Here is a 22840-nt window from a genome sequence, read left to right as displayed (position 1 = left end):
TATATATATATATATATATATATCCACAGTTCTCTTTTCTTGTGAAAAGTATAAACTATAACATCAAGATCTAAACTGGAAGTAGCAATAAGCTGCTTCCTTACCTTTTCTACCTCCAGTAATGGCCCCCATTTGAATTTCTATTGCCTTAAAAATGGGCATTTCACAAGGTGGCGTGATTAAAGAGTGTGACCTAAGGTCACATGTGTGCTCCCCTAACCAGATTATATGGGCGATGTTTTATTGGCCTCTTATATCTCCTGGAAAGCCTTAAACATTGCTGAACATATACTAGAACTTGACTTGTTGAAGAGGCCACATGATTTCAGCTTTCCCTTTGCAAGTTTTATGGAGGAATTCCTCTATTTTCAGGGCAGTCCAAGGGGAATGGGGTTTCTCCTTCTTGTTTTCATCCAATTGCTGCCAAGCAAGGCCCTGTTTCCATCCCAGAGTCCCTCACAAGTGTTCCAAACAGCTTCAGGTTTGAAGACTATCCTAGACAAAGTAAGCTCTTCCCAAGGCAGGTGTATTTCTGGGAATAAGGCACAACTTCCCCATTTGGTGTCCGGAAGCCACCGTGGTGCTGTGAATTGCTGCGTATAAATCCACCCAGTGTTTAAACTGCCATAAAAATGTTAGCTGTTGATTTACAACCTTCACACAGTGGACTCTTTTCACTCACATGAAGTGTGAGTGTTAACACTCTCAGGAGTTTTCATTTTCCCATTGTCATTTCAGGTGAGCTGCATATGAGGACAGATTATCCCAAAAGGAGTTTCCTTGCCACGGTGGTGAGCTTCCCCACCCAACTGCAATGGCAGGGAAGAAGTTTCAAAACACAGAACATTAATTTACACAACTCTTAATTTCCGGACACTCTTTCAATGATCCTCCTTAGCCTCAGGTGTTTAGTTCTGTATCACATAGCTTATAATTGCAATGCATTCCTCCCGCAGGCACTGGCCTTTATCTGATTTCATTTATATGGAGTCAGGCAGCCCTTATTCCTACCTGGAAAATGTAATGCACATACTCATATGTAGGTGAGTGGGAAAACATGGTAACTTTTTACTTCATGCTGTAAATGAAAATCCAATTGTCCTTAGACAGAGAACAATGTGAATGGAGAACAACAGTCTTTGCTAATCACCTCGGACAAGTCTCCGTTTCTCGCGTGAATCTTGGCCATGCTTTCCAGCCAAGTCCTCCGCAGCTCGGGCGTGCTGGCATAGGAGTTCGCCAGGCTGTACTGGAGATCCACCAGCATCTCAGGGTCCTTCTCATGCTCCTTCATCTGGGCTGTGGCCATCAAGACCGTCCTTATACGCTTAGTCAGATCTTTCACCTCTGCTGGGAAATTACTGTTCTTTGGAAAAGAGAGAGCCTGAGTCATGATCTGTTTAGAATTCATAAGTTAGTCTGTTCATCATAGCTTGGCATCACAGTTTCGTGCATCCTATTCTATATTGCTCATAAATATGTACATTCTTTACATATGCAGTCTATGTATTTTGATTATGGTTATACACATTTAAAGATAAGAATTATAGTAGACGCCTTCCTTTTGTTTTCTAGCCCACCTTCTACTAACAGCATCCTGGCTGTCCTTTAAGATGCTCTGGCTCTGGCTCTAGTTCATGTGATTTGTGTGGGGTCTGTTTCATTCCAGGCATCCGGGGTGACACATAATACTGGCCTGGCCAATCATATTCTTTTATGCCCCAAGCCACAGTGGTTGGTTTAGGGATGGGCAAATGACTCAAGGTTGGATAAAAAAAAGATTCAGTTCTGGGACTTGAGTTGGCACTATAAAATGAGGTGCTTTGTCCACTCATAGAATACTACCAGTGTCCTTAGAATTTTTGAGAGAATAAGTTCATGGGGAGAGCCTACCTGTAAATGAAGTAAACAAAGAGGAAAATTGAACTGAGAGAGGGGCAAAGATAAAGGCATAGGGGGAGGGGAGCTGAAAACACTATTTTGATCTGGGTTTAGCCATGTTTGAAGCCAGGCTCCACCCCTGGACATTTCAGTACACTGACTAAAGTAGAAGTCTTTAGAAAGTTCTAAAAGAAGGATAAGATAAATTTGCCAAGAGTGGGATTATGGGAGCATCACTGTATTTCTGGATATTTGTGGTAAGTTTTCTTGTTACATACCATTCAACCACACATCTTGGAAGTTCCACTTAACAGATTACATGTTGAAAGTATAAAAGCTGATTATCAGTTCAAACAAGCCAACTCAATGTAAATACTCAGTTTCCATAAACACAACGCTGAATTTGTACGTTTTCATGATTTTGATATCTCATAAAAAGAATCCAGTTTAGTTTATTCCAATTCTTTAAAAAAGCCCACAGAGCATTTCTTACTTTCATTTGCTTGTCTCCGTTAGCAAAATTATTGGTAATTGCAAGGGAATGTTGAAACCGAGAGCCTCCAATCCCAGCATCAGCTATTAACTGGCTTACAGCCTTGATTAGCTGGAAGAGAAAAGAAAAATGAAACCTCAATAATAAGTAACTCAGAAATAGGCATTTTAAAAAAATCATTGGATTGGATGAATGTATCATTAATTTACCCCATGGACCTAATGAATGACATCTTTATGTATTAAACCTTTAGAAGGCCATGCAATATCTAGGGCTTTCCTTAGAATCTTAAATACTTAAGAAAGGTTGCAGGAATCTTAGGATGCCTTGAAGAAAGGAATTTATGCATTTGGAATGTGGTGGGATTTGGCATCCTAGACTAGCCATGGTTTCCTCAGTTATATATTCTGTATGATTCTATTCCTTGGCAGAAAAAAAGAAGTAGGGGTGCAATTCTGGGCTTTGCTGATTTCCGCCCAGCTGCCCTCTTTCTGTGATTCAGAACTGAGTGTGACGACCATCTTTAAAGAACCTGGCAGAGGAGCTGGTGATGGGTTTCCGTGTGGACAGTTGTGTTTTATCAATGCTGAAACAGAAGAGTGGTTTTAACAACAGCGCCAATGAAAATTGGCAGCACTTACTTGCAGGTGGGATCGGACAATTGACTTCTGCTTGTTAAATTCAAAGTTCTTTCTCATGAAAAAGTACAGCAGTGCTGATGCTTCTGTCTGAGTTGACCGTGACCTGTGGTTACAGCATTTGAGGACTTCATAGCAGAATGATCCACACAGGTCCGCAGGGCCTTGAAAGAACGCTGAAGGGAACTGTAAATGGAAGCATGGTGAAGGGAGCTGCATGCCTTCATTTTGCTCTTTTCATTCTCATATGTGAAAATTCCTTAGAACAAAAACCTTCTTTTTTTTTTTAATCACATCTTTTTCTTCCACTTGCAAGTGGAAGAGGATATGATTTTATTCATCAAAGTTTATGTTAGCATTTCTTTTGTTTTCTAAAAATAATCATTCTCTGTATCCCTTGCATCAGTAACTGAGGACAGCCCAAAAGAAATGAGGCAGAGCTTTGAAATGTTTTTTTATTCACGCAACATTGGAAAACCATGGTGATCCTAAAAGGTGACAGCTAGATCTACTCTAATGGAGAAGCATTGACTTGGCATGAATAGCCACCACAGTTCATGTGCATTTTAGCTCACTGTCTGCCACCAACACTGAGAACCCAAAGAACTGGTGGCCAGATGTGTTTTATTCCCTTTTGATATCTAAGCAGATTAGCTGTCAAGGCTGGGAACTTATTTTGAGATCATGAATCAAATAGTTTCATAAAACCAAATAAACAGTCTAATAAAACTAAAGAAGCCCAAATAGAAGAAATCAAACCTTCTTTCCTCCATGCCCAAAGATGTAAGGATTACTGTGTACTTACTCTGGCCTTTCACTGACCTTCCCCTGAACCCTGGAGCACCCTTACCTTGCATACAAACAGTCTCAGGGAGGCAAACACATGCTTCAGTGCTGTGGCCGACTGGTTGACTTGGAAAAAGAGCATGTAGGTATCAAAGACCCTTCTCATCAATGAATTTTGACATTCTGATTGTTGGAGTTGTCTCTGGAAATTTAACACAGATGTGACTTAGGATGAGTTAAAGGACACTTGTCTTCTTTCCAGAGATATTGCATTTTCACGAACCCACCCTGTGGTAGGCACAATGCTGGGTACTGGAAATAAAGTGCTGAATAAGAAGATAAAGTCTATGTTCTCAGTGAAACTTACATCACAGTGACTGAAAAGAAGCACTGCCTAAGAAAACAGTGTAGATTGATATAATAGGATGAAAGGTAATTGCTTTGGGGGTAGGATTACTTTAGATAGGGTGGTTACTTAAGACCTCTCTCATGGATGAATTGACATGTGAGCTAAAGGAGTGTGCCGTGGACAGGTCTGGGAGGATTGTCCGAGGGGGGAGAAAGAGCTGGTACCAAGGACTTGAGTGGGTAAGGAGCGTGTGAATTCAATTTTGAGATGAAAGAGCAGAGTAACCTGAACATGGTGAGTGGGTGGGATTAGGAGAGGAGGAGATGAGGTCACAGACAGGCAGGTCCTCGTAGGCATTGGTAAAGCCTGTAAGATGTATGAGATTTGAGTGACATTTCCATTGAGCAATAAAGAATTAAAATATGGTTTTTGCTTCTTTTACACCATGCTGACCTTTCACCTCAATGTAGGGCTTGCTTTGTATACTCATTCTGTTTGGTATAGACTTTATTCAACAGCTCCAATGTTTTCTAGTTCAAACCTTAACATCTTTAAGCTCATTAGGTTGAGCTAATGTTTTTAATAGCTTTATTGCAGTATAATTGAAATACAATTTCTGCAGTTCACATTTTATACAATATTATATAAATGGAATCATACAATAAACACTCTTTTTGTTAAGCTTCTTTCACTGAGCATAACTAAGCAATATTCTATTGTATGCCTATAACACCATTTAAAAAATATCCATTGACTTGTTGATGTAATTTGGGTTGTTTTCAATGTTTAATTGTTAAAATTAAAGTTTCCATGAATATTTACATACAAAGTTTTGTGTGAACAAATGCTTTTATTTCTTCTGGGTAAATTCCTAACATTGGAATGTTGGGTCACATGATTGATGTTTAACTTTTTATACTAACATACTGTTTTCTAATGTGTCTGTACCATTTTGCATTCCCACCATCAGTGAATGAGAGTTCCAGTTTCTCCATATTCTTGCCAAAACTTGGTGTGGTCAGTCTTTTTATCTTTAGCCATTCTAATAGTAGGTAGTAGTACTAGTTCACCAAAGATACCCAGGTGGCAAATAAGCACATGAAAAGATGCTCAACAGTATTAGCCTGTGGCGCCTAGCTCTCATATGTCCCTCCCTTTGAGAATGAAAAAAATCAAGTCACATTCTCACTCAGCCCAGCTTTCCTGACCGTGAAGCAGGAGAAATTAGGAAGAAAGCATGTCTATTATTGGACAATAGTGATACATCCATGTGCGTATGTCAAAGTAGCATTAGTCAACTTCTGATAAAATCGGAATCTCATCGGTAACTTGTTTTTCACTCACACTTAGGTTGATTTATGTAAGGTTAATCGATTTCATAAAATATTTAAAAACCATTGTCTTGACTTCACATGCCTTTTCTACATTCTGATTTATCAAGCTGCAGATGATGTGAGGACCACACTCACCTGGTGAATCTGAGTGAAGAGGGACAGCAGGTCTAGGATAGTCAGGCAAACCTCTGTAGCTATGTTGGCCTCTGTGTCTACGTGGTGCACGATGTCAATTTCATTGGAGTTGCCTAAAAATACAGCAGAACATATGTAAACATCTAAGGCATCTCTTTGCATCCTATGAAGGACTTTCTTCTGTTACAACATATTCCGTGTTTACTGGTGTTTTGATGAATAATTTATTAAACTGAAGTGCTTTTATTCAACTTCCTCATTGGCTGAACGAAAAACACTCGACAGAGTCTTTAGTGAATGCTACAGACTAAATGCTTGTGCCCAATGTGACAGTATTTGGAGATGAGGTCTTTGAGAGGTAACTGGGTCTTGAGAGTGGAGCTCTCATGAGTGGGATCAGTGCCCTTAGAAGAAGAGACCCCAGAAAGATCATCTCTCTTGCCATTGTGTGAGGACACAGCAAGAAGGCAGCTGTCTGCAAACCAGGAAGCAGGGTCCTAACCAGACATCAAATCTGCTGGCACCTTGATCTTGAACTTCCCAGCCTCCAGAACTGTGATAAATAAATGTTGTTTAAGTTGCCCCATCTATGGTATCTTGTTGTAGCAGCTTCAACTAAGACAGTGTGTGTGCCCTTTTCGTATGTCAGCTGTAGAGTTTCCAGCAACCAGAGTGGTCTATTTCCATTATTCTTACATGTTTTCCATTAATTCAGCCATGGGCAGGTTCATATTTCTTCCATAATCAGTCTGGGTTAAGTTTTACGCCCCTAGGCTAATAGACCACATGGACAGTCTCCGTGGACAGTTTGCATGAATGGCCTCCTCAGAATGGCACTAAAAGTATTTACAGGATAAGGCATATGCCTTCAAATAGCCAACTGTGGTCATATGTCCGTTGACATGATGGAAGATACTGGCCCATTTTTTCCTCATTCACAGCTAGACTGTGTGCATCACTGGATTTAAGACGTCACACTTACTATTTCTAGGACATAGGCAACTTCCTCCTCTTCCCACAGAGCAGACAGCAATGATCTGGTTGGAAGAGGCCCCTCATAACCCTCACAATACCAAAAGCTACTTGTTTTTCCTCCAGAGGAGCTACACTAAGCATATTATACTTAATATGCTTAAGTATATATTTTTTTTATACTTAAGGGTTTGCTTTTCCCCTTTCTTCCTCATGAGGAATGATGTTTTTTTTAAACCACTTCCTGGTGATTCTCCCCTCTAAGAAATACTCTCCAGGTTACAGCAAGCCTGAGAAGCAGTGGTCTCAGTGACAACAGTATCCCCTATATTTCTGAAACATCAGAATGCATTTCATATGCTACAAACATTTAGAGAAAAACTGATAAACATCTATTCCTATTATTTCTGATTTACTTACTGGCCATGGTATTGTCTAACATCTGTAAGAGTTTGGGGTTAGAAAGTGCATTTTTGCCTCGAATTATAGGTAAAGTTTGTGATCTGTGCTGCTTATGTCCTTCATGACCGGAAGTGGTGTTCATCCTGAAAATTAAATAAGAAAAATGATTAAAGTAATTGAGGTATGATATCCAAATGTGCATTCAAATACTCTAAATTGAGTCAAATGTAAAACAAGTTTTTGAATTGAGACTTTTTATTGAAAATATTAATTATAGGTGACATGATAAAAGCAGCTTTTGAAAGCACTTTTGAAGAAGTTTTACTTAAGCCATAAAAGAGTTCAGAGAGACATACTGAAAAGTAACAGAAGAGTAATAGATACTGAATTTAAGTCTGCCCAAGCATATTCATTAATATTTAGTGGATCATGGGATTCTGTAGATGGTACATTGGCTATGGTTTCTCAGGAAGGCAAAGTGGTAGACATTAAAAAGTACAACACTGTCTAGCTCAACTGTACAAAATTGTTTTTAGGAGGCAAAATGTAAAAACCTGGTCTAAAACAACCCTTGCTTTACTACTAGTTTGTATTTAGAAATTCTTCATGTTTTGTCATTCCTTTTGTGTCATGTCCACAGGGAGCTGACATCTAATCCTTATGAGGGGGACTCTGTGCAGCGACTTTCCCAGGGCAGTCATCATGGCCTGCGATGGCTCTCAGTCAATGCCTCCTTGGCACTTTCAGCGGGGGGAATGTGCCAGTTTATTGTGGGAATAGGAACACTTCCCATTCTTGTCTTTCATTTAAACTGTCATTTGGCCAGCGTAAATAGAACATTTCTTTAAGGGTAGCAGATGATAAGACATATCCTGAAGAGTCAAGCCTAAAAAAGCGGCCATGGTTTTCTTTTTGTCATATTCCTCAAGATTTCTTTGGTTCTGGCTAAATCAAATACTCAGGGTGGATCAAGGCACAGGAGATCTGACTTTGGCTTTCAGGGGCCAAGAATGTCTGGGTCATTCCAGAAGCTACGAGGAATAATGCGTTCTGGGATGTATGGCTTGGACTTTTGGGGCTGGATTATTTCCTGGTTTTGAACCTACTTCAGTCTGGAGCTCCCAGGGGATGAGCCCTGGTTTCTAGGGTGGGTGGGGCAGGGGAATGGGAATCCCCATGGTTCAGGAAGGAGCCTGAAACCTAACCTACAAAACATACAAAACTGCAGTGACCTCAGATGGGTCACTGCTATCACTAAGCGTGAAAAATAATTGTTTACTGTCCTCTATTACCATTTGCAAAACACACTCATTACATTTTTGTCATTTATTTTCTCACAAAGGGGTAATTTCAAGGGGTCCCCATAAACAGAGAGGCAGAATTTATTCTATGATTTATTGGCTATATACCACTTTCATATTTCTTTCTGAACTTCTTTCTAAAATATAGTCATTTTATATTATATATTACTATGGTAGCTCTGGAAGAATAAATCAAACGGGAGAAAATTTTAGCTAAGAATTTTCATCACTAGTCCCCGAAGAGCTGTAAGGTGGAATTTCAGGGCAAATGTTTCCCACAGAATAGGTTAATGAAGGATGGTTCCGGCTCCTATCTGCTAGTCAAACCAGTCTAATGACTAGGAAATCTAGAGTGAGCTTATGGGACCATCCAAGCTTCCTCATTGCCTTTGACCCTTTAAAAAACAATTTCAGCTCTAAGAATACTGCTCAAACGTTACAATTATGTACTGAAAATAATGAGGGCAGATGACCCCACATTTTACTTCATCACTAGGAGATTAGTAGATATTTTTTTTCAGGTTCGATTAAGTTAAGATACTCATTAGCCCTTGTTCTATGCAAGGTATTGTGCTCCAGGTGCATGTGAATAAGCCATCATCTTTGCCTTTTAGGTCTTCACAAGCTGGTGGGGCAGATAGGGAAGTAACTAAGACGTTTCTTCAGAGAAACGTATAGAATAACTTGAAATCTGCATTGGGTTTGAAATACATATATACACACACACTCATATATGTGTGTACATGTCTGTGCACGTGTGTGTGTATCCATACCCCACAGATACATACATATATACACATATATGTAAAAGTACAATTTTATATATCTAACAAATGTGCCATTACCATTGTGACAAGAGACCTGATGTTTGGCAGGAAGGATTAGATCCTTTGAGTGTTCCATTGCTCTGGGTGGACTGCACAAATTTAAATGCAGCAGCAATTTTTCTGCAAGAAAAAGTGAAGTTTTAATCTTAGCTCAGTAGTTGCAATTTATATATAAATAAAAAAAGGCAACTGACAAATTCACATGCTGTGAAAAATAAAACCACATTTTCTTCTGGAAATGGGGAAATTGGGGATTTAATGAAGGTCCTGGGGGCTTTGTTGTCTCTCATGAGAAAAGGATGACAATACTAAGTGATTCCAGATTAACTATTTTTTTTTAAATTTACTTCAAGTGTTTTCTTAAATAGGTATCTTCCAAGTTTTATCCATATAAAGGTAGATTTATTTGTTCAGAATATACATGAAATGTGGTTTCCTTTTAGAAATGTGTGTTTTGTGCTTTTCTCCCTATATGACTTTATACTATGGGTAAGGGCAATTTTCAGACTTCTATGTCTAACGTGAGGTCAGCCTTACAATCCTTATTTGCATTTTAAGATTTCTAACATATATCTATAAGTCTAACCTGATACATTAATTGTGCCACATTCTTTTTAAAAATACAGACTATGGGCCGGCTGAGTGGCTCAGTTGGTTAAGAGCTCGCCTGGGAGCACCAGCTCTGAGCAGCAGGGCCACGGTTCGGATCCCACATTAAGGGCTAGTGACGCTGCGCCCTCTACAGCTAAGATGATGAACAACAGCTCGACTGGGAGCTGGGCTGCCGTGAGTCGCCAGCGATGGCATAAGCTGCAGCGGGGTTGCAGTGGGCTGCCATGAGCTACATGAATGGCTGGCAGCCAGCGTGAGCTGCTGTGAGCCAAAGTGAGCGGCCGACCAATGACTGTAGACCAAATGCCCCACCCAGGAAGAGCACAATGATCATACCAACATAGATCAGTGAAGCAACGTACTCCACAACTAAACTGAAGAACAAAACAGCAATTTGTCTACCTGTCTGTTCCTTTTCCTTGATTCCCTAACGCTGTTCCGCTCCCCCAAATCCCCAATAAAATCTTTAAAAAAAAATACAGACTAACCTATTAGAACTTAAAATTATTACCTTATTATATTGCGTTTTCCTAGGTATCTGAAATTTTGAAGACAAACCCTAGAAAGAAAAAAGTCACATTCTAATTATTCATGTCCTTTTACTTATACAAACTGTTCATCAAAAGAAAAATGTTAAATTTAAAATATATTTTATGCATTATTATTGATAGACAATTCACCATAGGGGTACTCAGAATGAAGCATTGTATAATGAACTATTTAGAAGGTTCCAGAAGAAAGTGTTAACTCATCAGCTCTATAACTTACTCCAAGATGCTGAAGAAGTCAGACACCTCTGGACTGGGTGCTCTTTGCCAGTACGCAATCAGAGTCTCTGAAAGGAAATACCACATAATCTGAGACTCTTTGAAATTCAAAGTATTTTTCTTTTTCTTTTCAAATTTCATTTTAAAAGCTCTCTTTACCCTCTGAAATTGTCTTCATAATGTGAAGAAAACACATAAGAAGGCTCCTGGTTTCCGCTTGATCTAACTTGTCAAATCGAAGAGTTGAGCCTATCAAAGACAAGGGTCTTGGGATCTAGGAATCAAAGAACCAATGAGGATTGAGTAAGAGTAAGAGACTTCCGACTCATCTTAATGCTGAGTACATCTGGGAGCGAAGTCCTACCTTTTCACAGTTGTCTGTTTTCTCACTGCTTTTCTCATTGCTACTTGGGTTGGAGTCAAGGCTTGCTAAGGATGCTCTGGAATCAGCATGGTTTACTGTAGAAATAGCTATTGATGAAAATGCTGTAAACACAAGCCACAGCACACAGATGATAATGAGATGTATGGGCACAGACACAAAAAAAGTTAAAACGATGAACCCCAAGCTGTTGATCATTGAGGTGGTAGGAGTGTTGTGACAGGTTGACATACAGTCTGGAACTGGTACTAAAGACTTGTAACATTTTAAGTATCATTACAACGGCCATGCCAGCATGAAGGATTTAGACCATTATAAACTGAAATAAAGTGAAGCTTGTTCCTTTGATTTCTTAAAAAGCTTTTAAAAGACGGTTTCTGTTTTAAACATGTTTTAATAAAAGTTCACAAGGATACTTTTGGGAAAGAAGCATTCAATTTTTTACAGTTTATAAGAAATCAAGATGACATTTCTAAAATAGTTCTTAAAATATTCTTTGAAGTTGAAGGGCTATTATATCTTAAAAGGCTGTATGCAATAAAAACTTAAAGACTGTTTCCAGAATGAAGCAATTGGATAATATCTGAGTAGATGGCTCCTTGGCCAAGTAAAAATAAATGCTAAGTAGAAGAGGAAGTCACTGGATGACACTCCAAGAAATATGTAAAAGGGCTCTCTAGCTTTATAAATGTAGTCTACTTTGCTGTATGGATTACATGTAATGGATTATGGAGTGGGTGAAAAACAGAATGATATACAACGTGAATATGGATGAGCGTTCAACACAAGTGTCTTTGGAATGTCTCAGGTACCTGCTATGGAATTTAAAACATCTTTAGAAAACGACGTATCCACAGAGTTTGCATGTTTCATAGCTGACTGGCTGTGGAATCCTCCATTAGTGCTGAGATCATCTCTAGACCCCTGTATTCAATGCATAGGAAAAATTAATGGGGATTATCACATTTCAACATTGTAAACCCACATATGCCTTATTCACTATGCTTTCAATTAGATTGTATTCGATTTGATCTTTTACATCCCAGCAAAGGTCTTCTGCCAAAGCAGGTGGTGAAAATGAATACCATCGAAACCATATTTGTTAGTCACAATTAGATTTCTCACATTATTTTTCAAACTTTCACACTGAAGTGGAAACTATATTTTGGATACAGACTAAATGGCTGGAATTGTTATTGATATAGTCAGGGATTATATTACAGATTACATACCATTCTTATCATGGGTTATCTGATATATATTACTATTAGTAAAACCTAGATTTTAAATACTTATTATGTGCCAGTCACTACGATAAGTGTTTTCTAGGACACAATTTAATCCTCATGAGAATCCTGTGATGGCGGTTATTTATCCCATTTTATAAATAATGAAATAGAAGCTTAAAGAGGTTGGATAGTTTATCTAAGTCACATATTAATAGATAAAAACCGATACTGCTGAGATTTGCACAAAGTCCCAAAGGGGAAAATCCCAAAGGCAAAGCACCTAACTTTGAGATGGTGATATCTGGCATAGTTACAGGATTCTGCGGGGTGTTAATTCATCTGGGATTTGAACACAGGCAACAGTTGTAGAGCCACTATGATGGCTCTGTGGAGGGAGGATGACAAACAGGCCAGTCCTGGGCTGAGGCTACAAATGAGGCACTTGGCTATCCTACCATCAGGTGGTCACAGAGCTGATGGACAAAGGTGGTGGGGAAGGTGTGCACTGAAGATGGGCCATGAACGCCGCAGAGGAACCTGATAGATACTGGAGAGAACTGAAGGCATTGCAGAGAACAGAGGAGAATGAAAACCAAATGCTGAAGAGATGGACTAGGTGGAAGGCTTCGGTGACTAACCTGGAACAAACGACACTCATACGAATGTCTCAAATGTACCCAGCAAGAAGTGCTGTTTAATCCTTAGTCGCTCACAGTTGGGGAAGAGTGGTTATCCAGGGCAAAAATATAAAAAATGGTAAACTCTTTATTCAAACAGACATTTGAAATATTATGCCAACTTACCTGGTTCGATGTATTGACAGTGAAGGGGTAGAGGTCCTTCAGGTAAATCCTTGGCATATTGTCCAGAAGCATGCCATAGAGGGGCATGTATAAGCTCGCTATCTGGGCCTGCTTTCTCTAGGTGAAAAGGGAGGCAAAAGAAATGATTCACATAAAAATCAATAGACTCCTAGGTTTGATTATGCGTTTAATGCAGCGAGCCATTAAATGGTGTTTAGGGAAGGGAGAAAGGAGGATCACTTACTGGTTCTCTGTATCGATCATCAAATGAATGCTTAGCCATTAGATTTTTTAAGACAGCTAAAGCTAAGTGCCTGACATCTTGGTCTTCCTGCAGAGCAAAGCCAACTTCTCGGAGCAGAATCCCGATTAAGAAGTGCTTGCGGCAAAATTCATTTGTGACCGAATATTCAGGCATATCTTTGGGAGGGAAGTACAGAGATCACATTATGGACCATCAAATGATCACTTTATAAGCAAGGCAGATTTATCAAACAACGATCACTTCCTCTCACTACCAGGAGGACTTGCTGATACAGTCTTGTCACAGGGATGAGAAATGTGAGAGAAGCATTCAGTAAGATAGATTCCGTGTGTATATTAATACAAATAATGTGCGGTGACAAATGCTAAGCTCCAGGAAAGTGGCACGCCTACAGTGTTTTAGGAGTTAAGGAGAGAAAAACATTTTCTGTCTGGAGGAATCAGGGTGTGTTACTGGAAGGAGTATGTTGAAATGGGCCTTTGAGGATGCTTAAGGTTTGGGGGTACAGAGGGTTCTGGAAGCAGATGGAGGCAGTTGGGGGAGGAGAGACGGTTGGGAGGATAAGCATACTATGATAGATAGCTGGGAATTATATTTATCATACACTCCAAGGGACAGGGTTTCCATGGCATGGAATTCTGAAAGCACAGATATGTGGGGAGCCCAGGTGCTGGGGGGCAGTAAGCAGGGCGCCCAAAAGAGGAATGCTGAGAATTAAGATTTGAGACATAGATTGAAGTTAGGTGATGAGAAACTTAAGTACAAATTCTTCAGGTAGCATTTAGGTTTCTCCACTTTTGCAGTTCTGTACAATTCCATTTGCATTTCTGTAGGAAGTAATACGTCACTAGGGACTTTGAGATCAGTGGCCCAATCAGACCTGTGCTTTACTGATTTATTATTATGGCAGCAGGAGTAAAAGAATTAGACTGTATGAAGATGTGTGGTGAGCGATACAGTACAGGAGGCTGGGGCAATGGGTGAGACTTGAGAGGGCCTGGGGTAGTAGGATTGAAGTGGTAGAAGTAATATCAGCAGGACAAGTTGGCTGCAGGATGTGAAGGAACAAGAGGAGAGCAAAACCCAAGGAGGCTGCAAAATGTTAAGCCTGAATTATGGAGACAGAAATGTTAAAATTCTCTGTAATAATGCTTTTTTTTTCAGAATTGTCCAATGTGCTTCCTAAGTGTAACTATTAACAACAGGATTAGCGCCAACTTAAAGAAAACATATTGTGCGCCAATATATTATCTTATTTAATCTTCAGGATAACCATTAAGGTAGTTATGATTAGTAATAACGCACCATTGGACTATTCCCATTATATTCAATTTATAAGATACTAATAATCTCTAACTTAAAAAGATAGCTCAAACCAGGCTGTGGTTTATTGAAAGAAATACAGCATATAAAGGCAAAGTCAATGATATTGAAACAAGCATGCTATTGTATATAGCTGGGAATTTTATTTATGATATACTCCAAGGAAGTTTCAGGTGCTTTGGGAAATTAAAAAAACAAAAAAACAAAAATCAAGCCTTAGAGAATAAAATTTCAAAGAATTCAAGCTGGGGAATCATTGAATAATCTGTGACTAGAGAAAAGTCCAGACAACTTTTTGACTAGTTTGACTATATGGTATTAAATATATGGCTATTTATTAGCACCTGGAACCAGGAAATTTGTAAGATGTATACTCATCAGTATAATTGGATTATGATGTGGTTATTGATACTTATCATATAAAAGTTTATTATTTACCTGATGCATGTAACTCTTGAGTTGCCTCTGAAGGCGTCAAAGGATCTGGATTTAATAAAAATAAACAACAAGCTGGGATATATCCATACTCAGATACATAGTACATTCATTAGCTGTGTAAGTTATGCTGAACAATTAAAATATATTGTTCTAAAATGTAAGTAAGTCTCTTCATGAAGCTTCGTTTTTCAAGACAAAAACCTTAGATTATTTGTCTCATTAAAAAGAATGCACTATTTTAACCCTGAACCTCTATTTGAGCACCTATTTTTCAATCAGAAATCTACTTGCTATGAAACTTACAGTTTTATGTTTACTGTTGATAATCTCAGATCTAAAAAGAGACGATCAGGCCTTTTTTCTGAGTTATTGACGAATAGTAAACACCTGGAATCATAATGACCCAATACACGTTTGATCCTCCTGAGTATCTCACCCAGCTTGGCTCACCCAGTAATAACCTGACACTCGTTTATGAAACAAAAACAAATGCAAAACAAAGCAAAGGCTAAAAATGTTACTGTCCAAAATAAATTCCTATTCTCTTTTTTATAAGGGCATTTTGATTAAAGTGTGCTTCAAAAATTAGAAGAAGAATAAAGTTATGTATGCAGTTTATATTTAAGATGAAAATGACAAAAAAACTTTGCAGGCTGCAGAGTGTATTTTCTTTTTTCCTCCAAAATACTAGTGCAAGCTGGAAAAGGTATATAAGGAGGCACCTTATCACCTTAGTTTCTGCTTTCCACAAATATCTGAATTGCACCCTGTGAATAATTTACTCACTGCTTAGAGGTATTTTAAGTTCCCAAATCATTTTAATATTTTCTTTGCATCTCGATGTTTGATTAGTTTCTGATGTCTAGATGGGAGATGCTTTAGTACTAGGATGATCATGGTAGAGAATGAGCATCATATATGTGATAAAAGTAACAAACATGAAAATAATTTCTGTAGACTATGCTATAGTGAGTATGGGAAAGAAAATGTGGAACCTCATTCTCACCAGCACACCCATCTCTGTGTCTTTCTGACCCAGAGATAGCAACTATTTACGATGTTGTTTATCTGCCTGCCTACCTGCTTTCCATCCTTCCAAGATACCAGCCTCTTTGTATAAAACTCATTTTGAGGAATTGGATTCTAACATAATTACACACATTAACTGATAATTTTAAATGAATTTGTATTCACAAAGTATAACTTTTCCTCCATGCAATTTTATGTCTCTCAAAAATCAAAGGAAACCTGTCTTTTGGAGCCAGTATGGTGAAAGACAGTATGGCTCTAGGTTAAAATTCTTTGATCTACAGTCACCAATTTTATAATTTTGTTGGCCTTCCCTTTAATGAAAAAGGAAACACAGACAAAAATTGAGAAATACAGAGCTGCGTTTGTTACCACAGGCCAACAATTTCTTTTGCATTTTAATTTGATTATCTGGTTCTAATGCCCATGTGACAACTTCAGATAAAACCAAGATTGAGGAAACAGGAAAACAACAAAAACAAACACGTAAAAATTTTCCCTTTGTAGGAACTGATGTAAATACTGGGAATTATTACCTGGAATGTTTGCTGATCTTATAGGGAGACACAAAGGAATAAAATGTTCTTGCTGACACACTTCTTGAAGAAAATCAAATTTATACTGGCATAAGGTCTGAAAAAGAGGCAAACGGAATATCTATTATTTATATACCAAGAAAGTTAATATAAACAAAAAATCTACACTTGAGAATCTTATACCTGAAAAGTAGATACAGTTACTTTTGCGTGACCACCAGGTAATTGTTAAATTTAAAGGGTTCAGTCCCCTCCTAGTTGGTGAATGCAGTCAGTGTCCCTATTTTTGGAGATTGGTCAAGATGTCTCCAGGAAGTGATCCCACTTATAACCTACATTAAGCTTCTATGAGAGAAGATCTTGCTGAGTCATATTTGTCACTTCTTTTAGTTTATATCGTTAACATGTTTATTCTGAGAAAAACAGTGCCACGTCACATGTACAGAGCTCTAAAACTACACTCTTTGGATCCACAGAACAGATCGCTACAATCAACTGCAATTATCCAAGCAGCTAAGGAAGACAGAGTTGCAGATAATCTAAAATGAGGGTGAATAATGCCATTTGTTCTCTATTGCTTCTACTTGTTCCCTGCTCTTGTGAACAAGTCTGTTTTTTCAATAATGTTTTGATTAGGACCATGATAAATGGAGTCCAGACCTGGTCTAAGACAGCTGTAACATGTGAGCTAAGGGCGGCCGCATAAGTAGGAACAATTAACATGTTCATAACTGTTCTACTTTCACTCTCACGCAGGATAAGTCATCAACTTTTAAGACTCAGATTGTGTTTCTTATGTTCATTTATCTCAGCTAACGCAATCATATATGTTCCATTTGTTCAGGTATTTTAGAATTATGGTTTGCAACAACTGCAGTCAACAATTTAAAATACTGTAGTTTCAAGCAAGGATCATGTTTGATTTAAGGTTTTGTACAGCACTGTAACAGGTCATTGAGGACCTTCTGTTTGGTCTTTGAAAAATATGTACTGTAGGTCTACTGGAATTAGATCTAAATGTGCAGCCCACAAATTTCTTGTGTAATTGGAGCACTGACAAAGAATATTCTTTCAAAAACTTTTTGCCTAGGGAATTGGAGTCTCAAAACCACATGACACGCAATCACGTAACTCCCCCCATCAAAAGTAAATCTCCACTGCCAAAAATCAATCAATCAATCAATAAAAAGTTCAGATTCCTAAGCATGGCATGAAAGGCTATAAGAAGGTGTTATTTAGTTTTGGCCTTTCTACATTGGTTGTTCTTTCCCATTACCTAAATAATTTCCCTTTGGAAACAAACTTTCTTCCAAGTGGGTAAAGGTTAATGGGAATCTGTTTAGATGCCCTGCTGTCCTCCTTAAGAGCAGGCCAGTGACCCAAGGCAGGCTGACCACACACTTTCTCTCTTGAATGTAAATCTTAAGCAGAGTGTCAAGAGGGAGAAAATGGTTCCAGCTGATTCATTTGGGCAGCAGCAGACCTTGGCCAAATGGTTCCTCCTTTGTGATTATTCCTGTCCTCTAGAAGTGCCCTGGCCCCTGCTCTTTGCCAAGTCTAGTTCTCCTGCTGTTCCATCGATGATATTTACGCCCAATAAATTTCCTTTTTCTTAAACCGAAGTGGGTTGCGGGTGCTTGCAACTCCCCAGAAATCTTAACTGATAACAACTTTCATGACCTGGCCTATTTCTAGGTTTATTTCCCTCCAGCACTCACCATACTATGTAGCTCTGTGGTTCTCAAACTTGAGAGCGCATAAGAAGCACCTGAAAGTCTTGCTAACAATACAGATTTCAGTTCTTAGGTGATGCTGCCGCGCTAGTCTAGCAGCCACACTTTGAGAACCACTGCTCTCTAGAGAGCACTGTTCCCTATCCATCTCCCCACCCATACCCCCTATTTAGGTAGCATGAGCAACTGACCATTTTAGCCAAGACTGAAGGATTCCCAGAGAGTCGGACTTCCAGTGCTATCACCAGGACAGCCCTGAGCAAGCTGGACTATATGAGTTGCAGCTGAAAACAACTACTCCTTCACCACCCACAGGAAATAGGAGTGAAATGGAAACACTTCAGGGGCCGGCCAAGTGGCTCAGTTGGTTCAGAGCTCGCCCAAGAGTGTGAGCTCTGAGTAACAGCGTTGCTGGTTCAATTCCCAGCCCGAGCTGAGCTGCCACTGAGCTGCCAACAGGTGGCAGGATGGCTCAGATTAAAAAAAAATAAAAAGAAACACTTCCACTCTGCTCTTGTTTATCCCCCATTAAGGAAGGACTTGGGTGACTTACTCAGCAGATGAACCATTTTAAGATTGCTTCTCATTGGTGTAGAAAGTCTAATAATTAATGTAATTATTATTACTATTATTTGATGCAGAGAATGAACAGGTTAATATTCTAGGCTGATGCACACAAAGACCAGTTTATTTATTTACAATCCATAGATGAGAAAGCAACTGCTCCTGCCCTTGGCTCTTACCTTGAGTTCACCAGAGGAGAACATGCTGATGTAATTGTTAACCATCTTAAACACAAAGCCCCGATCCATAAAGGTAAAGCAGCGCTAAAAGAGATAAAATTCTAAATTCAAATATTTTCACTATAAGGATCATTAAAGATTTTAGAAAAGATAATGAAATATATGGAAATACAATTTCCCCTTCCATAAAGCACTTCAAATGAACTACCTGTAGTACAATAGTAAACTTTTCCCCATAGGTCTTAAAATGTAGTAGAAAACTACACTTATTTTTTCCCTTTAATTTATTTTTTCTCCTTTAGCCTTTTCCCCTTTAACCCTGACCATCACCTTTTCTTTCTGGAAGCAAGGAAAAAGCAAAAATTAGAGGCAAACATTGAAGAAGAAAAAAAATTCATTCAAGGTGAGAACAAATATAATGCATAATTTGAAATAGTGCTTAATACAGTAAAAAAGAAATTAGACTCAATTAAAATTCATCAAAGACAATTCAGGCTAATTTTCCATCTACCTCCATAGCCTCTTGACTTATATCATTAGTATTTATTTATATATTCTCACACTTATCCAGTATGTTCTGTGTCTACCATAAAAAAACAAGAAACATGGCTTCATCAAGGTTACAATAGCCCAGAGTTGGACAACAGCAGAAAGAAAAGAGCAGTATCTTTATGGTTGAGCGCATTATCTGTTAAATGATAAACCATAATTCTGCATTAGCTTTTTTTTGAGTTTGCATTTTTTTCTTCTCAATTCAACATGAAAGCCTATAACCCAAAGAAATATAACTAATTTCCATATATATCCAGTTTAGTAAGTAGTTGCTCAATAGTTTAATTGATAGTTTTCCTCTTCTGTGATTAGTGTATAATATTTTCATCATGTGAAAAGAGCCTGGAGATAATATAACAAAAATGTGAAATTCCCAAACGTTTTCCCAAAGGAGCTATTTGTCATTGTTGTTAGAACTAGAGCCAGCCCAGAACATCACTTCAAGGACAGAAATGCCCAGGAGAATAATATTGCCTCAGGGTAGCTTCTCCTTTAAACATTTCATTTTTCACTTTAAAAATATTTAGAAGTACTACGATTTCACAACACTCAAGTGGATACTTTTCTCTAACCTTGGTCTTTGCTCAATGAGACTTCAAACTGGAAGGGAAAATTACAAAGTATTTCAAGCAGGAAAGATGTATAGATAAAAGTATTTAAGAGTGCTGCTAGTTTTGACTCTTCATTGTACGTAAATGGAGATGTGCATCGATTAACATTTAGACTCTCTTGCATTCACTCCCCTAGGGGCTCGAAGGGAGTTGTGATCTCGTACAAGTGTACCTTGAGAAATCTGGCAACGCTGTGGTTGGCCCTTCTGGTTTCTTCAAGGGCATCTTTGTATTTCCAAATCACGTGATCAGATAGGACCATTACAAGATTGTCCAACTCATTTTGGTAAGATTCAGGAAACCTTTGAGCCCGAGGAAGCTAAGGAAAGAATAGATGTTTCTTTTTGCAATGTGGCATGTGAAATACTAAGCCTGGAAAAGAATAAACTGGAAGATTGACTTTATTTTATATATCGTCAAACAAAAAGAGTCCTTTGGAAAACTTGAATGCCATGATAAAATAGAAACCCTTTTAATTTCAAGGTCATGATTGGCATCATATTCATTTAATGTTTCCTTGTATTTTGGCCAATACATTTTTTTCATGTTTTCATTAAAAAGTAAATTATAACATATGTTAATTACAAACTATTCAAAACAATGTAATAGTCTCTATGACCTTTCACATCTTAATTCCCCTCACTCGTCTCTCAGGAAGTAACTACTATTAATGGTTTAATGAATATTATTCTAGACTTTCTTTGATACATAGTTTCCATTTAATTTAAAAATCAACTTATTTTGATATTTTTAAAACTAGGAATTCCCCAATAAACAACTCTAAGAAATCAATGAATGAATAACTTAATGAGTACAGACTTTGGCTTGAAATGTCCTCTAAGTTCCAGCTAGTCTTTTGAAAAAAAAAATATTTCAGCTTTATTGAGGAATAATTGATACATAAAACTCTAAGATATTTAAAGTGTACATTGTAGTGTTTTGGTACACATATACACTGGGAAAAGATTCCCCTGCCTGGTTAATTCACACATTGATTATTTCTCAGATTTTTCCTTCCTTCCTTCCTTCCTTCCTTCCTTCCTTCCTTCCTTCCTTCCTTCCTTTTTTCCTTCCTTCCTTCCTTCTTTCCTTCCTTCCTCCCTCCCTCTCTTCTTTTCTTTCTTTTTGTGAGAAGATTTAAGTTCTACTCTCAGCAAATTTCATTATACGATACAATGCTCTCAGCTATAATCATTAGGTTTTATATTAGGTCCTCAGAGCATATTCATTTTACATCTGAAAGTTTGTACCAGCTCATCTTATCTCCATGGTCCCAGCATATGCCACAGCAGGCAGCAGTGGAACCGCATAGTCAAGAGACTTTTGTCACAATGCAAAATGACTTAGCTGTGAGATTACATATCATACATTGAATACAACTCTACGAGCCCCTAAAGACCACCCTTAGGTCCAGGAATCCACTCTTCCGGTCTGAACTCCTGCACACGAGGGGGAAGTTTCAGGCAGCTGAGATTTCCCATCTCATGTGGACTTTGTGAGTTTACACAGCCCCTTTGCAGAGCTAGGTAAGATTCATTTATCTACACAAGCTGGCTTTAAAATTAGACTCACATTTTCACTACAGATAGAAACAAAACTCAGAGTTAGACTGAACCACACATTTCTAAAATTCTGAGCACCCAGCCTTCCATGCTGTAAGAATTAAAGCCACGGAGGATGAAGTGACACACAAAATCATTTCTCCCACTTAGAAAGTGATGGACATACATTGCTAAGCTTTGCAAAGTAAATAAAAAGGGAACAAATGAGTGCCTATTCGTTAACATAATTGTTGGATATCATGATCTTACCTGAATTTTATTTGTGTCAATCAAGTATTGTGCCATTGATTTTTGGATAATTGCAAAGAAGAACCAGGAATGCTGTTAGGAAAAGAAAAAACAAACAAACGGTAAAGAAGTTTATTATCCTATGGTAAAATAATGATACTTCTGTTCTTTACAACTTGTAATATAATAAAACCTTTATCTCAAAATGTATCCTTTGAAATTAAATGCATCAGAGCAATACTATATCCTCCATTATACTAGGATGATCTTTATGAAAATTCTAAAGGTAAAAGTAAATGTCAGACATTTCAGCTCCTCTATCACCTCAAAGAATGTTTACACTAAAACAAGATACCAGTTTACGTGACATGGTTAACCAGAGCAGTCTTGTGGACTATTTACTCTTGGGGTGTTGTATCTGTTTTGCTTAGCTAAACAAAGCTAAACTTTTTAAACAAAAATTTCTCATAGCAGGACCACCCCTAACATTTCCAGGGCTAGAGGCAAGGTGAAAAATGGGGGGCCCATGTCTAAATACTGAAAAATTCAAAGTTAAGCTAACAAAGTGTCCAATGAACTGTTTCATCACCCTACCTTGACAAGTATAATTTCCTGACAGCTAGGAATGCTGTACCAGAAAGTGGGGCATGGGGAGAGCAGGGGCGTGCCTACTCCCTCACCCAAGGCTCCACCCTACACCTTGAGGGGCCTGGGGTACATGTGTGACTGTCCAGCCTGCATGCCTAAGGGCTGTCCACCACCAGTCCCTGTCCCACCACCAACTGCTCCTTCCCAGGGTCTAGGGTGGCAATCAGGCATCAAGATTTTCCCTTTGAAGGATGGACTTAGGAGAGAGGTGTAAGCAGGCCCAGGAGTAAGCCTGTGGGCCCACGAGGTGGGGCTCCTGGG

At 38.5% G+C, this 22840-nt stretch overlaps 1 protein-coding gene across 1 annotated transcript in view; it reads right to left on the bottom strand.

Annotated features, from left to right (window-relative positions):
- Nucleotides 1-22840, bottom strand: part of DOCK10 (dedicator of cytokinesis 10) — a 253505-nt gene that overhangs the window by 22984 nt on the left and 207681 nt on the right. The window contains exons 27-45 of the mRNA XM_019626007.1: nt 21953-22024; nt 20314-20460; nt 18979-19062; nt 16503-16599; nt 14938-14982; nt 13156-13331; nt 12912-13028; nt 11692-11803; nt 10862-10983; nt 10657-10771; nt 10499-10565; nt 10242-10289; nt 9137-9238; nt 7009-7133; nt 5617-5729; nt 3863-4000; nt 3016-3198; nt 2375-2485; nt 1151-1366 (exon numbers count right to left, since the gene is read on the bottom strand). Coding sequence (XP_019481552.1) covers nt 1151-1366; nt 2375-2485; nt 3016-3198; nt 3863-4000; nt 5617-5729; nt 7009-7133; nt 9137-9238; nt 10242-10289; nt 10499-10565; nt 10657-10771; nt 10862-10983; nt 11692-11803; nt 12912-13028; nt 13156-13331; nt 14938-14982; nt 16503-16599; nt 18979-19062; nt 20314-20460; nt 21953-22024 — 2190 coding nt within the window. The remainder of the gene's footprint in view (nt 1-1150; nt 1367-2374; nt 2486-3015; nt 3199-3862; nt 4001-5616; nt 5730-7008; nt 7134-9136; nt 9239-10241; nt 10290-10498; nt 10566-10656; nt 10772-10861; nt 10984-11691; nt 11804-12911; nt 13029-13155; nt 13332-14937; nt 14983-16502; nt 16600-18978; nt 19063-20313; nt 20461-21952; nt 22025-22840) is intronic.

This window comes from Hipposideros armiger, unplaced genomic scaffold (genome assembly GCF_001890085.2).
Source record: "Hipposideros armiger isolate ML-2016 unplaced genomic scaffold, ASM189008v1 scaffold_651, whole genome shotgun sequence".
Taxonomy (NCBI): domain Eukaryota; kingdom Metazoa; phylum Chordata; class Mammalia; order Chiroptera; family Hipposideridae; genus Hipposideros; species Hipposideros armiger.
The sequence above is the reverse complement of the archived record's forward strand: the minus strand, read 5'-3'. Positions and strand labels throughout refer to the sequence as shown.